This window comes from Dendropsophus ebraccatus, chromosome 5 (genome assembly GCF_027789765.1).
Source record: "Dendropsophus ebraccatus isolate aDenEbr1 chromosome 5, aDenEbr1.pat, whole genome shotgun sequence".
Taxonomy (NCBI): Eukaryota; Metazoa; Chordata; class Amphibia; order Anura; family Hylidae; genus Dendropsophus; species Dendropsophus ebraccatus.
Genome location: NC_091458.1, coordinates 102,742,735 through 102,758,319, shown reverse-complemented (window position 1 = coordinate 102,758,319; position 15,585 = coordinate 102,742,735). Strand labels below are relative to the sequence as shown.

Genomic DNA, 15,585 nt, shown 5'->3' with positions numbered 1-15,585 from the left:
ATATGACACTGACAAAGAGAAAGAAATTAAAAATCACTCATCAGTCTGATCAAATTGCAAGATGTCACTTCCCTGAAATGGGACAAATATGTTAGAAGTACAGGAGGAACTTGAAAGTGTCCTAGCTGTCTGTTACCCAAATCTCTCTAAATTGGTAGGCTGAATAAGCTGTCAGTCCAGTCTAGACTATCAATTAAATAATAAACCATAAAAACCATGAAAGTTGGGTGGGATGTCTCCCTAGAAGTCAATCTGACTGACAAAACTTGTGTCGATACATAAGCAGAGAAGCTCTCGGTGTGTATTAATATATATATACATATATATATGCAGTTCAATGTAAGCATCAGTATTGATGGACACAGTAGCCGATCAAAGCAGAAATAGGATTGGGGTGCTAAAATAAAAGTTATATCTATCTCACTGTGGCAGAAGAAGGCAGCTATCAAGCTAATGCCCACAAGACTTACTTGAGGGTGGCCACAAGATTGAGGTTATAGGCTGTTAAAATGATTACAGACTGTAAAAATGTGGAGTCTAGGCATCATAGAAAAAGCAAAGCTCTCATTCTGCAATGTAGTAGCCTTTCAAACACAAGCTGCATTGTAGCACAGAGAGACATTTTGTTTCAACTAAAACCACCACCAGGATTGATCATTTAATTCTCAGCCTAGCAGAATATCTGGAGTGGTGAGATTAGCTACAAGGCAGTATAATAAGTATGTATTAGACAGCTTGGTTCACATTGAATACAAAAGGCACAGGACAAAATATACCTACTGTAAGTACCTAACTTTAAAGTATGTAAAAGAAAGGCTAAGAGATTACAGGGTTTACAAGGCAACATAATAGGATAAGGCTGTGTTCTCACTTTGGGAACATATTGGGCAAAGGCGGCTTTCTCGTTATAGAGATGGCCTCTTATAATGATCATGTTCTTTATTAGCAACCAAAGTGAAAACATAAGGGCTTTTACACAGCTGTTATGGGGCAGTGCAGGGATGCAAGAAGTGCTTGTTTGCAGGGCCTTTAGAAGGCACGATTAATCATGCAACTAGGCCACACGAACAATCCCTGTATCGTTTGTATTGCTAATTAAATGTATTGCTATCAGCCGCACATCTCCTGTTTACACTGTCAATAGCGATACATTTTACCACCTGCACAAAGGATTCGATCAGGTGATCAGATTCACTTTTACACGAGCTGATTATCATCCAAAGGAGGGTTTCTAGGAACACTCTTTGCTGATAATTGGCTTGTGTAAAAGGGCCTTAAGATTGCATGCTCTCCATTATCAGCTGGCACATCTCATCTGAATATCCTGTAGACACTCAGTATTATTCGTCCATTGTACAGCACAAATTCTATCAGGAGATCTCGACCCTTTCTAGTATTTTTATATCATTGTAAACACAAATCCTATTTTATAAATAAATGATGGCTATGTTTAAATCTGTACTTCATTTTACTGTTCTCTAAATTCTACTTTCTCCTTCTTCCGGCTGTCCTATAAGTTACCGTAAGGTGAGGTTCACCAAGATCTGATGTTTTAAATTTAATTTAATCAATCAATCAATCAATATATTATTAATATATACTAAGTAGTAGCTCTGTAATAATAGAACAATGTTTAGCAATGTGGACAGCCCTTGCTGGTGCTACAAGCTCCTGTCTGTGCAGGTCACAGTAAAGAAGAAAGTTTCAGCACTAACCAAGTGAACAGCTCACTGTTGCTATAAGCTGTTAGATATTGAGGTGAAAGTGATAAAACAAGGTTCGGTACTAGCCAAGTGTTCAGCTTCCTTTACTATTACAACCTGCTCATGAGTGTACAGTCGCAATGGTGGTTCAGGTCCTGTTTCGCATTTATGGCCTTCAGCTTAGTGAACCTTCTAGAGAAGTGAAGCAAGATTCTGCTCTACCACAATGAGCAGCAAATGTTACTGGCATCAATTACTGCATATTGTATAGGACACAGTCGAACAGTAGGCTAGGTCATTCTAGGATGAAGGGACAGGCCAGGTTATAATGATCATTTGAGCAGTAGAATAGATACTTATTGTCTGTTATCAAACTTGTGCTGATTGGCTGCCACATTCCGGCCACATTAGGCTGAGAGCTTTTAAGTTTTCACTCTTAGGCCATGTTCACACAACGTACGTTCAGTAGTAAACACAGCCCTCGTTGCCATGATTTTCAACAATGGCCGTGATTAATACTGAGATTACAGTGGTGCCTCTAGAGGGAACCCTGACCAGAGTGTATACACATAGTATACACTCTGTCCGGGATCACTAGCCGCCCCGCAAGAAACTGACATGTCAGTTTTCTGCGGCTGCTATTCACTGAATAGCAGCCGCAGAGAACTTTTCAGTTCTCACAATGGAGTGTGTGGCTCCGACCGCACGCTCCATTGTGTGCTGCAGGGAATTTGCATGTGGGTGCGCCTGCATCCGACTTCAGCAGGAATGAAGATCATCTGGCCAGTACTGCGGTACCTGCCGGGATGATCGTCAGTAACACCGCCCATTCTGTGAGCTAACCATTAAAAATTACAGTGTATACTAGAAAAACATATAATTTACAATTGATAGGCTTGTTAATTGATATATTAGTTATACTGTCTTTGAATACAAAAATATTTGTATCACATATATTCTAAAATCTTTTTCCAAATTTAGTGAAGGCGTGGACAACATCATTGACATCTACATACAAGGCACTCCGTTGACCTTTATATTGGAGATGGACTGTGCAGTCAAGTCATCTTTCACTTTTACCGAAAATATACTTGTGTCCTGTTTTATTTTTAGCTTGCAAATAATACACAGGTAAGCCACATTTCCAGCTTTGTTTTTTTTACCTGCAGTCAATGCAAACTGTGAATGATTCAATCAATGAACCTGCGCTTAAATTAAAAAAAGAGGAAGTAAAAATAGTCATAACAGATATTTTTGACTAAGTTGGAACACAGTATATGTTAAAGGAGAACTCCAAGTAGGGGCGATTTTTGGCAGAGGGCTGGGAGGGGGGATGGAAGAAATAGGATGTTATCACCCCCACCCCCGCTCAAGAACTGGGGCCTGTATCCTGCAGCTCTGGTCCCCTGGTTCCGGCCACTTCTGGGTCTCAGTGGGGACCTGGGACATGACGTATTAGGACCGCTTAGCCAGTCAGCGCCCAGACCCGGTATCGGAGCTGCAGGATACTGGTACGAGCGCTAAAGTGGGTGGGGTGAGAGCATGTTACTACTTCCATTCTCCCCCTCCCCATAACTCTGTCAAAGATCATCCCAGCTCGGGGTTCTCCTTTAACTAAAAGGCAGCAATATGATAATCTTACAGCAGTGGCTATTGAAATCTATTAGATGATTGTATCATTGATCTAGTGGACTACAGACACAAACTCAATAAAGAGGTAAGATTCATATTTGATAATTGCTGTGAGATTGTCATTTTTAGACCTTGTGAAATTGCATCACCTTGTTATACAGGATTATAGCAGACCAAGCGATATGTTCAAAGTTTACTATTCTGAAAGTTTAATATAATTTCCCTGAACCGGCCAACCATGTGATTCAAGAGGGTCCCATCATTTCCACTGCTCACATTATTAGCCAAGATGTTTTACATAATATGTTTGAAATCTGAAGGATTTTATTACTTGCTTAGTCAGAAGAAGCAAGGAATGAGCCAATAACATTTTCTTTCAGCTGTGAATTATCATTCACATAATAGGTAGCCACATCTTTGCAATATATGAATATAACATCAAAGTGTTTTTAAGTTTATTACCTGTGAATAATATGCTCTGTAAAGTTTATCGATTCAGTTGGTTCAGGGTATGTTCACACAGTGTCTTTTGAGGTGAAAACATGTCCATATTTTGATAGTTCTGGCCGTAAATAATTATCGTGATCAATACTTACAGCCATAATTTTCAGAAAACTACTCTATTTCCTGCTTTGTGAACATTACCTTAATCTCAGTTAGAATTTTTTACTTTTTTAAAAAAATAAGCAGGTACCCACTAGGGATTGTCCAAACCTGACGAGGTTCGGGTTCGTCCGAACCCGAACTCTCGGCAATGATTCCAGCTGTCTGCCCGCTCCGTGGAGAGGGTGGATACAGCGGGAGGACCGCCTGGAAAACTGGGATACAGCCTATGGCTGTATCCACCCGCTGCACTGAGAGGCCAGACAGCGGGAATCTGGTGCAGAGTGTTCGGGTTCATACGAACCTGAACCTCGGCAGGTTCGGACCATGCTTACAAACACCATATATCCAAAATTGGATATTCCCACAAGCAAGGCATGCCATACTTTTGGGTTTTACTAACTTTTTTTTTTATTATATAAATGTCAAGCATAGTATAGTAAATGATAGTAGTATATTTCCTGACAACTACAAGTTAAAACTCTTTATTATAAATGGTGACTACAGAAGCCACGGGAGTAATAGGGCAAAACTGTAACCTTAATTTGTTGTAAACGTTGAGACATACAGAAGCATATGTTGTATAAGTAAGAATTCAGTTTCTGCACGCTTGTGACCTAGAAGTGAGATATAGTATTACTGGAGTCACAGAGCTCTTCTGTTGCTAATGTTCCCTATTAAAGTAGAACAACGTGTAATAATATTATTGAGGGAATCAGAGTAGCATCGAATATTTCTATGAATAACTGTGATTTTAATGAAGAACAGTGGACTTTGCACATGATAAGAAGTAAATTAAGATCTGAGGAAATCTGAGGAGAGTGATTTACACTATTTAAAATGTACCTATTGTTTTTTTAATATATATTTTTAAAGCTGCATGGTTTTGTTAGATTCAGAGCAGTAACTTTAGTGGTAATTTTAGTGCTCTCACCGTTACTGATCAGAGTCTTTATTTACATAGGGGAAACATGCCCTCATCTTATAGGGATTAGAGACAGTAGAGAAGCCTTGATGTACATTGGTGGATCATCTTCCGTAGGTAGACAGAATCAGCTTGCAGATACACAGCCCAACTCTTTTTCAGACTCTCCCCTTGTCTTGCACAAAATAGTAGCTAACCCCAATGCCTCCTTCCTTCCTTCTGTCCTTCCTTGGTTTCTCTATTACTAGAGACAGAAATTCCCTGGCAACAAGCAGTAAAAAGTAGATAGCAAAAAGAAAAAAAAAAGAAAAAAGGGGACAGACTTACTGGCCAAAACTTGACAGCTGTTTTTCTATGGTAAGTAGTCATTTTTAGTAAAAGTAATTTTTGTAAAAGTCATTTGCAACTATGTTAGGAATCTCATAGGCCATCAAATGGAGGGAAGATTTTTAAAATGACAGGGCCCATTTAAGTTCTACCTTTCCTTAATGTTGCTGTTAAAGGCAGAGACTATTAGATTCCTTTGTTACATTACTTTTATTATTTTCTCTAATGCTAAAACCATCAGCAGGCGATCTGCTAACCCTCCACCATTTCCACCCCATGTCATTAATGGTACATCATGACACATGGGTTGTTCCCACAGACTAGCCTACCACCCCTTCATTGTTATGGAAAGGATACTGTGAGCAAGAACTGTGTTGACACCATCACCAGTCAGAACCGGCTTTAAATACAGTACTACCCAACATTGTGTCATATCTTGCATCCTGACTGTTTAACCCCTTAGGTGCTGTGATTAACAGCTACCACAGCATCCAACAATCAATCTAGAAAAATCTGTAACCTTAATCTTCAAATTGCAAACAATTTCTGTTGTCAGCAAAGTTTCTTCAGAAACATACTGCCTGTCAGTATATATATAATGAAGTTAAAATAAAAATTCAAATTGTTTTCTGAAACTTATTTTCCTTTGGTTAGGCAAAGTTCAAACTGCATTTTTGCATCCATTTTACTGCATTTGCTTTAGCACATTAAATTTTAATGTACAGAAAAGCGTCTTTTTGTATCAGCATTTTTTTTTTCCAAAACCAGGAATGGGTTGAAAATAGTTCAAAAAGAGACTTAAATTATGACAGAGAAACTGACCAAAATATCATGTGTGAATATAGCCTAAATGTATGTGTAAGCGGAAAGCAAAAACAAACTGTGAACCTAGCCTTAGCAATGCAAATGAACTTAAGTATCCTAACAACATTGTTTTAAAATGCAGAAGGGGACTACAAAGCCGAGCAAATAATTCTAAAGAAGCATAAAATATTTGCCTGCAATGCATATAGAATTCATTGAGTTGAAAGCAAGTTGAGATTAAATGATTTGTTCAAGGTCATATAGAGCTGGTTTAAAAAAAAACTGCTCTAACTTTTGCACTTCAAAGCTACATGTTGTTTTGCTTTGCTGTAAAATGTGTATCAAAGCAAAATGCTGTCTAATTTTTGCAATCCTTAGCAGTTTTTTTTAATGAAGACGCTGGAGTGATGTAGTTAGAATTAATGAAGTGGGTGTAAAATGTTTTGTTTTTACCCTTCAAACATAACTGCATTGATTTAGTAAATTATGTGTAATCAGATGTCAATAAGCACTTAATACAGTCTTAACTTGGGTTTGACATAAGAGACTATTTATCAAAATATCTAACTTAAAGCGTACCTTTCATCAGGTGTCTTTAAAGGGGAACTATCAGCAGGTTAGAAGCATCTAACCTACTGATGGCCCCTATTTGTCACAGGGCGCCGAGGAGGAAGGTATGTCTCATATTTTTCCTCTGCGCCGTTCCCTTGCTAGTAACCAAGTAATCCTTGGTGCAGAACACTGTTGGGAGCACTGCCCACCTTCATTGTGTGAGTTGACTGGCTCCTTGTAATGATAATGGAATGGGCAGGACACACACACACAGATTACTTGGACATTGTCTGTAATCTTTCCTAGACCTTTTTTAACCCCTTTGGGACCAGGCAAATTTTCGTTTTTGCGTTTTCGTTTTTTCCTCCTTGTGCCTAAAAGGCCATAGCACTTGCATTTTTACACCAACAGACCCACATGAGCCCTTATTTTTTGCGTCACTAACTGTACTTTGCAAAGACATGCTGAATTTTTGCATAAAGTATACTGCAAAACCAGAAAAAAATTCAAAGTGTGGTGAAATTGAAAAAAAAAAAACGCATTTCTTTTATTTGGGGGGAATGTGTTTTTACGCCATTCGCCCTGGGGTAAAACCGACTTGTTATCCATGTTCCTCAAGTCGTTATGATTAAAACGATATGTAACATGTATAACTTTTCTTGTATCTGATGGCCGGTAAAAAATTCAAACCATTGTTAACAAATATAAGTTCCTTAAAATCGCTGCATTTCCATACTTATAGCGCTTTTATCCTTTGGTCTATGGGGCTTTGTGAGGTGTCATTTTTTGCGCCATGATGTTTACTTTCTATCGGTACCTTTATTGTGCATATAAGACTTTTTGATCGCTTTTTATTAAATTTTTCTGGATTTGATGCGACCAAAAATGCGCAATTTTGCACTTTGGGATTTTATTGCGCTTACGCCGTTTACCGTGCGAGATCAGGAATGTGATTCATTAATAGTTCGGGCGATTACGCACGCGGCGATAGCAAACATGTTTATTTATTTATTTACTTTTATTTAAAACCTGGGAAAAGGGGGGTGAATCAAACTTTTATTAGGGGAGGGGGCTTTTTACTAATAAGAATACTTTTTTTTTTTTACACATATACTAGAAGCCCCCCTGGGGGACTTCTAGTATACACACTTTGATGTCTCATTGAGATCTTTGCTGTATAGTTATACAGCAAAGATCAATGAGATCGGCACTCGTTTGCTTTCGGCTGCTGCAGCCGAAAACAAACGAGTGCCGAGCTGGGGACGGAGCCATCTTGGAGCGGTCCCCCTCCGGGACAACGTCCGGTAATCGGATGCAGCTGTCATGTTTGACAGCTGCATCTGATTACTGTATTAGCGGACATGGCGATCGGACCGTGCCCGCTAATACCCGCTGTCCCAGGCTACAAGCGGCACCCGGGACCGCGACGCGCAGCGACCCCGCTCTTAACGCCCGCACCCGCGCTAAGACGTACAGTTACGTCCTCGTGCGGGAAAGGGTTAAAAAAAATCTTTTGTTTAAACAGCAATGAGCTTCAATAATATACAATCTGGCAGACCCAGCTCATTCATGTTAAACATGGTTAACCATTCTTTTTGATCCCGCCATGCTCAGTGTCTCGCTGTGAGTGAATGAGAGGGCCCGTGCTCCTCTGCTGACGCCGCTCTTTTCTCAAAGAAGTGACATGCCACTTTTCTGAGCGGAGAGCGGCGGCTGCAGAGGAGTGCTCGGTCTCCCATAGATTGGCTAAAGGACTATGAGACAGGCGGGATTCAGCCTGTTTTACTCAGTGTGAACATACCCTAACCTCAGATAGTGCCCCCTTGTTCTTATGTTTTTTATTTATTTTTTTTAAATAAAAAAAAAACTAGGACCTTATTACCATGGATGAACCCACCGTAACCCTTAACCCTACCCCCTCCTTCCGGTGACTATCCGGATGTCGATCCCGTTGTTGATAAATTGCATCTTCCTGCTCATTATGCTAATGATCAGAGATGAGTCCGATATCCATTGGAAATCACGGAACACTGCAAAGATAAGCTGTGTTGATTTCTCTGTGACAGGACTGGCATCTGGATAGTCACTGGGAGGAGGGGGTAAGTATCTGCCACTCTATTAAGGAGTAGGGTGAGTTAGACCTCGGTTTCCTGGCTGACAGGTTCACTTTAAGAAACCAGTGTATCCACATATAAATTATAGAAATTTATAAGTAATCAGTATGTAAAGTTATAAACTACAGGCACACTAAAGGTAAAATAATGTATGCTTAAACCCTTATTTGTCTCAACACATGCAGTTTAACATTCTTGTTTCTCTTTCCAATCTCATGCCTTAAAGAAGTTATCCAGATATAGAAAAAATTACGCATAGATGCCTCGAAAAAACAGCACTATACTTGTTCACAGTTTGTGTGTGACATTACAGCTCTTTCCTAAGGACTTTAATGGATTTGAGTTGTAATACCAGATTTGGAGTTTTATCCCATCTCTCATCCTGTACTTGAATCATTTTCCCTCTATCCTTCATATTGTTTATGCTGATCATTACTTTTTCTTGTTCAGTGAACAGCATACCCATAACCCGCTTTTCCTCTGCTGCTTCCTATGCTTTTCTAATACCTTTCCAAAATTAGAAACTACCCAAACATGAAGGTCGTATCTTGTCTTAAATTAGTCATTACTTTTTCTCCATTCACTTTTACTTGCTACCTTGTTAATTCTAAACACACAATAATAATATCATTCAGCATCTTCAGTCACTTTATTTCCTCAAGGAGGAAGAAAAACTGTTGGTAAGCAAAAACAAAAAACAAAACAAAAGCTATACATGTTGTATAAGTGACGTGATAACTTATGTTTCCTGGACTATCCTTCTGCACCCAATGTAATCCAAACACTTCCTGTCCATGTCAGTCAGCGATTGGCTGAGCGGGCTTTTGTCACTCATGTCTTGGGAGACGGGACAACACCACGGCCAGTGATTGGCTTAGCGAGCTGTTGTCAAGCAGAATGTAACAAGATTTGAAGAGTATTTTTTTCAAATCATGTATAGTTACAGCTGTTGTCCTTCTGGTTTTGGAGCAGATCCAGTGTTTTGATCAGTCACAGACCTACTTATGTAGAATGAGTGGAACATGCTGTGGAAGCCAAGGATAACTGGGCAGGAACTGTGGTTTCTATTCTCACTGCATTAAAGCAAAATTAGCTTGATAATTACAAATACAAGTATATATGGAATGTTATGTCTTCTTCCCAAAGACAGCGCTGTGTCCAGTGGTTGACTGAGTGGGTTGTCACTATCATTTCAGGAGTGACAGCACACTGGCCGTGGCGCTATCCCATCTAAGTCAGTGAGTGCCTAAACAGAGTGAGAGATCGAAAGTGACAGCCCGCTCAGCCAATCACTGGCCATGGCGCTGTCTTGTCTCAGTCAGTGATTGGCTGATTAGGCTAGAGGTGGCTGGAGACACCTGGGTCTCATAGGAGGACAGATAAGCATTTGTTTCCTATGTGTATTCAATTCTGTGGCTGACATCTTTCCAAACAGGTTCGTTACAAATCTCGGTTTGTAAGATTTGCTTTATTTACTCATCTCTACTTGCAATGATCATGTGCAGAGTTTTTTCTATAAAAAAACAATGACAGAGTGCGATGGTTACAGTACCATAAAGCTATGATCTAAAACACAGGTATTGGTAAATTACAGAAAGAGTTGTGTTAAATGACACAGAAAAGTGGATGGTTTCTTTTTATATGATTATTGACTTAATAGACCTGAATATGTTAAGATATCCTCAGAAATAAACCACAAGGACATATGCAAAATAACATTCACATGTCTGTTAAATATGGATGATGTTTTATGGATTTGCTCTTGTTAAAAAATCTAAAACGCAGCAATAGATCCCCAAAGGGGGTAATATATCAAACTCAATTACACACGCTAACATTCCATTTCTGTCAGGAAGTTATTGCCTGGAACAGCTGTGTTCTCCTGTAACAGAGTTTGAAGGTTCACTACAGTGTGTTGGTGATATTTATCTGGATCATACTTCAGTTACAGATGCTGAACTAGCATCAGCAAATGATTCCATTAGGTTTTATCTGCTCACACATTCGGTAAGGCAGTGCTTTTCGATAAAATTAAATTGCATTTTCAGATAGGCTTTAGCATTAAAAATGGTAATGCTTAATCCATGTACTTTACTAACATTATGAAGCCTGTAAATGTACACAAATACAGTACTGCTACATGCTGTACATTTTATAGCTTTCCGTGAACTTAACATACTTATAACACTAAAACAGGTATTACAATAGATTAGTATATAAGATAGGGCAGATAAAAGATACACTGGGATAACATGGCTTAGAGTATTACTATTGAAGTATTATGTGACAGTCATAAAAAGTGAAAAGTGACTGCTTTTAAGTGGCTCTCTACTCTGGCTTATAGTGTGCCCCAAGTTGGTGACTGCCTCTTAAGGCATCTTTTTTCAACCAAAACTAAATGTAGTTTTCTTTTCAGTCTGACACAGTGCTCTCTGCGGACATCTCTGTCCGAGACAGGAACTGTCCAGAGCGGGAAAAGGTTTTCTATGGGGTTTTGCTGCTGCTCTGGATAGTTCCTGTCTCAGACAGAGATGTCAGCAGAGAGCACTGTGTGAGCACAGAGAGCCCAGAAAAACTACCAACCTCCTGAATTAGGCCTTTGACCCTCAAGACCCCCAATTCTGGATCTCTGATGAACAAGAAAAGGTCATCGGCATAGAGTGACACCCTGTCCCCCTAACCCCTTGCTCCAAACCCAACTAATTCTGGATCTGTTCTAATCAAATTGGCCAAAGGCTTAATGCTAAGGGCGAAGAATAAACCATTTACAATTATTGTGGCCTTCGCGTTCCTATATAGCAACTGTACCATTTGTATGAAGTTTACCCCCAGGTCTATCTCTTCTATTACCATCCAAAGGTACTCCCTCTCCACCTTATCGAAGGCTTTAGTGACATCCAAGGACAGGATGGAGTGGGTTCCCAAATCCCCTGCCAGTTGGAGGTTCTAATAAAGTCTTTTGACATTATTCTTGGTGTTACGACTGAGTACAAAGCCTGTCTGGTCCTCAGAGATTAATTCTTTCATCACTTTGCATAGTCTATTCGCCAGCACTTTCGCAAATACCTTCACATTTTTATTTCTCTAGGAAATCAGTCTATATAATTCCGTCTTCAGTGGGTCTTTCCCTATTTTGGGTATCAAAATTATTTTCCCCATTCCCCATTGAAGTAGAATGAGACATTTTTTTATTATAAATAATTTTATCTGGCGGGGAACAGTAACACATATTTAATATTTGCGTTCTTTTCTTTACATGAATGTATGCACCCCTGTGATTATCCATACAAGCTGCTATATAAGTGTACTAATGTACAGACAGCATTAACGATAATTTAAAGAGGAAGTAATGTAAGTTCTATCTATGACATTAGGGGATTAGGCAATTTTTAGATGTATTGCTCAAAGATTCAGAATTTTCATGATAGATGTCCTGTAATTACACTAATTATACTCTAATTACATTATGCTGTTATTTTCCATCTGCTCTAACATGAGGAGCTGTAGAGTACCATGAAGTCTATAGTGCTACTGATATATTTTACAATTATAATGAGGGATCATGCATGTCTGATATCATTTTTTTCACTTGTTGGAATAAATGGTCCACACAATAGACACAGAGAGACAAATTAAAGCTGACATTGACAGCTTAGCAGAGAAGTGCCTGTACTTCTCTACAATATATAATTGCTTTTTTGGGATTTTGAGATAAAATTCTAAATCAAATGCTTTTTATGGGAGAAAACAACTAAGTTCTAATTCATTAGTAAATTCTGGCTCTTTTAAAATGATATTCTCATCTATGTTAAAACAGTACTCCGCAGATGACTACTGCTTCAATCAAGGAGGACACAAATGATAATATCACCATATTTACCAGAATACTTGATGGTTTGCTGGATGGTTACGACAATAGACTACGGCCTGGGCTTGGAGGTAAAGATTTACTATTTACAACGTACTTACAATATGCCACTGCCTTTAAAAATATTTCTTGACATGTCATGAGGCAAGTCAAAAGTTAGTGATTGCAGTGGATTTCACTGTGTTCACTGTGATCAGTAGATATAGCTCGGGAGATAAAACAGAAACAGGCTGTTCCACTCCCTAGCAGATCACCAGTTCCATCAAAGTAGCCTCAAAGACTTACATTGTAGGACTAAAGTTGCAAAAAATGGACTCCAAAAAGCTGTGTGAACCTAACCTAAGCAAATCAGGAGATACAGCCAGGGATGGGGTGGGGTGGATTGTGCTGTCCTGGCTCATCACAGCAGGTCTGAGTAATGAAACCCACTGTAATCAGTAACTTTTGACATGCCTGATGACATAAATAGAGAAATGTTGCAGCAAACAGCAAGTGTCATGAGTCACAGCATATACTCCCTTCAGCGAACACACGATAAAAACCTGTTCTAAAGTGTTTTTTTTTTAAATAAAAAATGAAGTTCTTAGCAAAGAATTTGATCAAATAGAATAGAACACACCACGTTAAGGTCTTCAAGGGAGTTGGATCCTATACTTAGCTGATGGTCTCTCTTAGTCTGTACAAACCTGGGCACACAGGAACAACTAAACTTGTTTGCTTTAGGCCTGAACGACATATCAAAAGTTCTTTTAATGTTAGGCCTACTTTTACCAGTATATTAAAAAAAAAACACAAAAAAACAATTACTTTAAAGCCTGTTGTACATGTGCATTACATGTTGTGCTGCCAGAAGTTACATGCACACATACCATAACTGAGGGAGACATACTACTCTCCTCTCTTAACTTATAAAATAATATTCACTCTGAGGTTATGTTCACACACATTTTGAGGGAAATTAAACCAATGTGCAAACAGGTGGGAAAAAACTGCAGTTTATAGCTAGGATCACAGCATGTAAAAATTACTTCTGTCTTTCATAATAACTGTGTCATTGTGCAAAGAATGTCAAATAACGACCATTATTTGCCGTTTATTGACCAATAAATGTCCAATAAAAACGGCTGTCATTTTGACAGTGTGTGAACATATCCACAATCTACACATAGCAAATGTTAGATTATAAAGAACTTTATTATAGTACTGATTTATGTAAAAAAAAACATAACTATAGATATGATTCAGCTTTGCAACATCATATTTTAGCACCGTTTGTATGGTGTAATTTCCAACAGGTAATGATAGCATATCGTATAGTTGTGGATGGTATAACAAACTGTCATCCTCTATTATTAAATCATAAATTTCCAGAGTCAACTTAAAATATTTCAATGTATATTTTAAACTTTAAAGTGATATTGTCACCCCCTTTCCATATTAGGAGCTCTCAGCACCATTCATAAGCTTATATTCTGGACATTTCATATGCTACTGTATAAGGTATTTCTTGATGGCCTCTCACCTCAAAAATGCATGTAGTTCTTGGTTGAGAGTGCCGTAGGGACAAGGTTAAATGGATGTCATGCCCCATATCCTTGCCCACATCAGCACCATAGGCCATGCCCCTCTGTGACATCATCAAAACTTAGGCCTCTCCCTTATCAGAATGAGCCAACCTTGAGACGAGACATAGCCCTTGCCTGTTCTGTGACAGCCGAATCAGAGGGGGCCTCTAGGTCGGCCAATTCCAATTATGCTGTGGAGGGGCTTGGACGCCGATGACATAATGAAGTGGGTGAGGCCTATGGCACCAATGGTTGCGGAGATACTGAGCAAAACTGTTGTTAAGGCCTGCCCCTATGGCACTGTCTACCAACAATAACTTGCATTTTTAAGGAAAGAGACAAAGAAACCCTTTATATGGTAAGATATGAAATGTCCAGGAAATGTACTCCTTCTATTAAAAAGGGTGGAAAAAAACGATTTGATTTTTTTTTTTACAATGACAGTGTTTAGAAACAAACTATATAGTATATAATTTAGATTTAAAAAAGAAAAACAACTGTCACTAAACAGCTTCAAATTACAATATTTTCAACATACAATGGTTCTTTCTGGACCATCGTACCATTGTAACTTGAGACCAGACTCAACATAAAATGCTACCGACAGTTTGAGGCTATGTGCACACTTTGTAAGAGACAGGCCGTTCCATGACCCGGCCGGGTCATGGAACGGCCGGTCTCTGAAAAGATCTTTCGGGGCACAGAGTCCCCGCAGCACACAATAGAGCGAGCGGCTGGAGACGCTCGCTCTATTGTGTGAACTGACGGGTTTTCTGTGGCCGCTATTCACTGAATAATGGCCGTAGAAAACTGACATGTCAGTTTTCTACGGCGCCGTGAGGGATCCCGCCCGGAGTGTATACTAGGTGTATACAATCTGACTGGAATTTCCACAGAAGGCAGGACAACGGGAGTCCCGTGGGAATCATGGCCGTTGTAACATAGCCTGTCTACATATTCAGTTGTTTTTTTTTTCTGGGGCCCTATATGATCTGTAAATGCTCTAGTCCTCTACATAGAAATATCTCATTAATAAACATTAAAAAGTGGCCCCAATACTGAGCCCTGCAGTACCCCACCATTAACTGTCACCCAATCAGAGTATGTTCCATTAATTACCACCCTCTGTTTTTATCACTCAGCCAGTTACTTACCCATTTACATATATTTTCCCCTTGTCCCAGCATCCTCATTTTATAGACCAACCTTTCATGCAGCACAGTATCAAATGCCTTTGAAAAGTCCAGATACACAACATCCACAGCCTCCCCCAAGTCAGCTCTACAACTGACCTGCTTAAAGAAGCTGATCAGATTAGTCAGGCAGGATTGATACCTCATTAACCCATGTTGGTGTTGTGTTATACGATTACTTTAATTAGCATACTCTAGTAAAGCATCTTTTACAGAACCCTCAAATACTTTACCCACTATAGATGTCAGACTTACAGGACTATAGTTTCCGGGATCTCTTTTTGACCCTTTCTTGAATA

The 15,585-nt window shown here is 39.2% G+C and overlaps 1 protein-coding gene across 1 annotated transcript in view; it reads left to right on the top strand.

Annotated features, from left to right (window-relative positions):
- The first annotated feature begins 2,709 nt into the window (after window positions 1-2,709).
- Window positions 2,710-15,585, top strand: part of GABRA5 (gamma-aminobutyric acid type A receptor subunit alpha5) — a 122,495-nt gene continuing 109,619 nt past the window's right edge. The window contains exons 1-2 of the mRNA XM_069972389.1: window positions 2,710-2,834; window positions 12,478-12,599. Coding sequence (XP_069828490.1) covers window positions 2,749-2,834; window positions 12,478-12,599 — 208 coding nt within the window. The 5' untranslated portion in view covers window positions 2,710-2,748. The remainder of the gene's footprint in view (window positions 2,835-12,477; window positions 12,600-15,585) is intronic.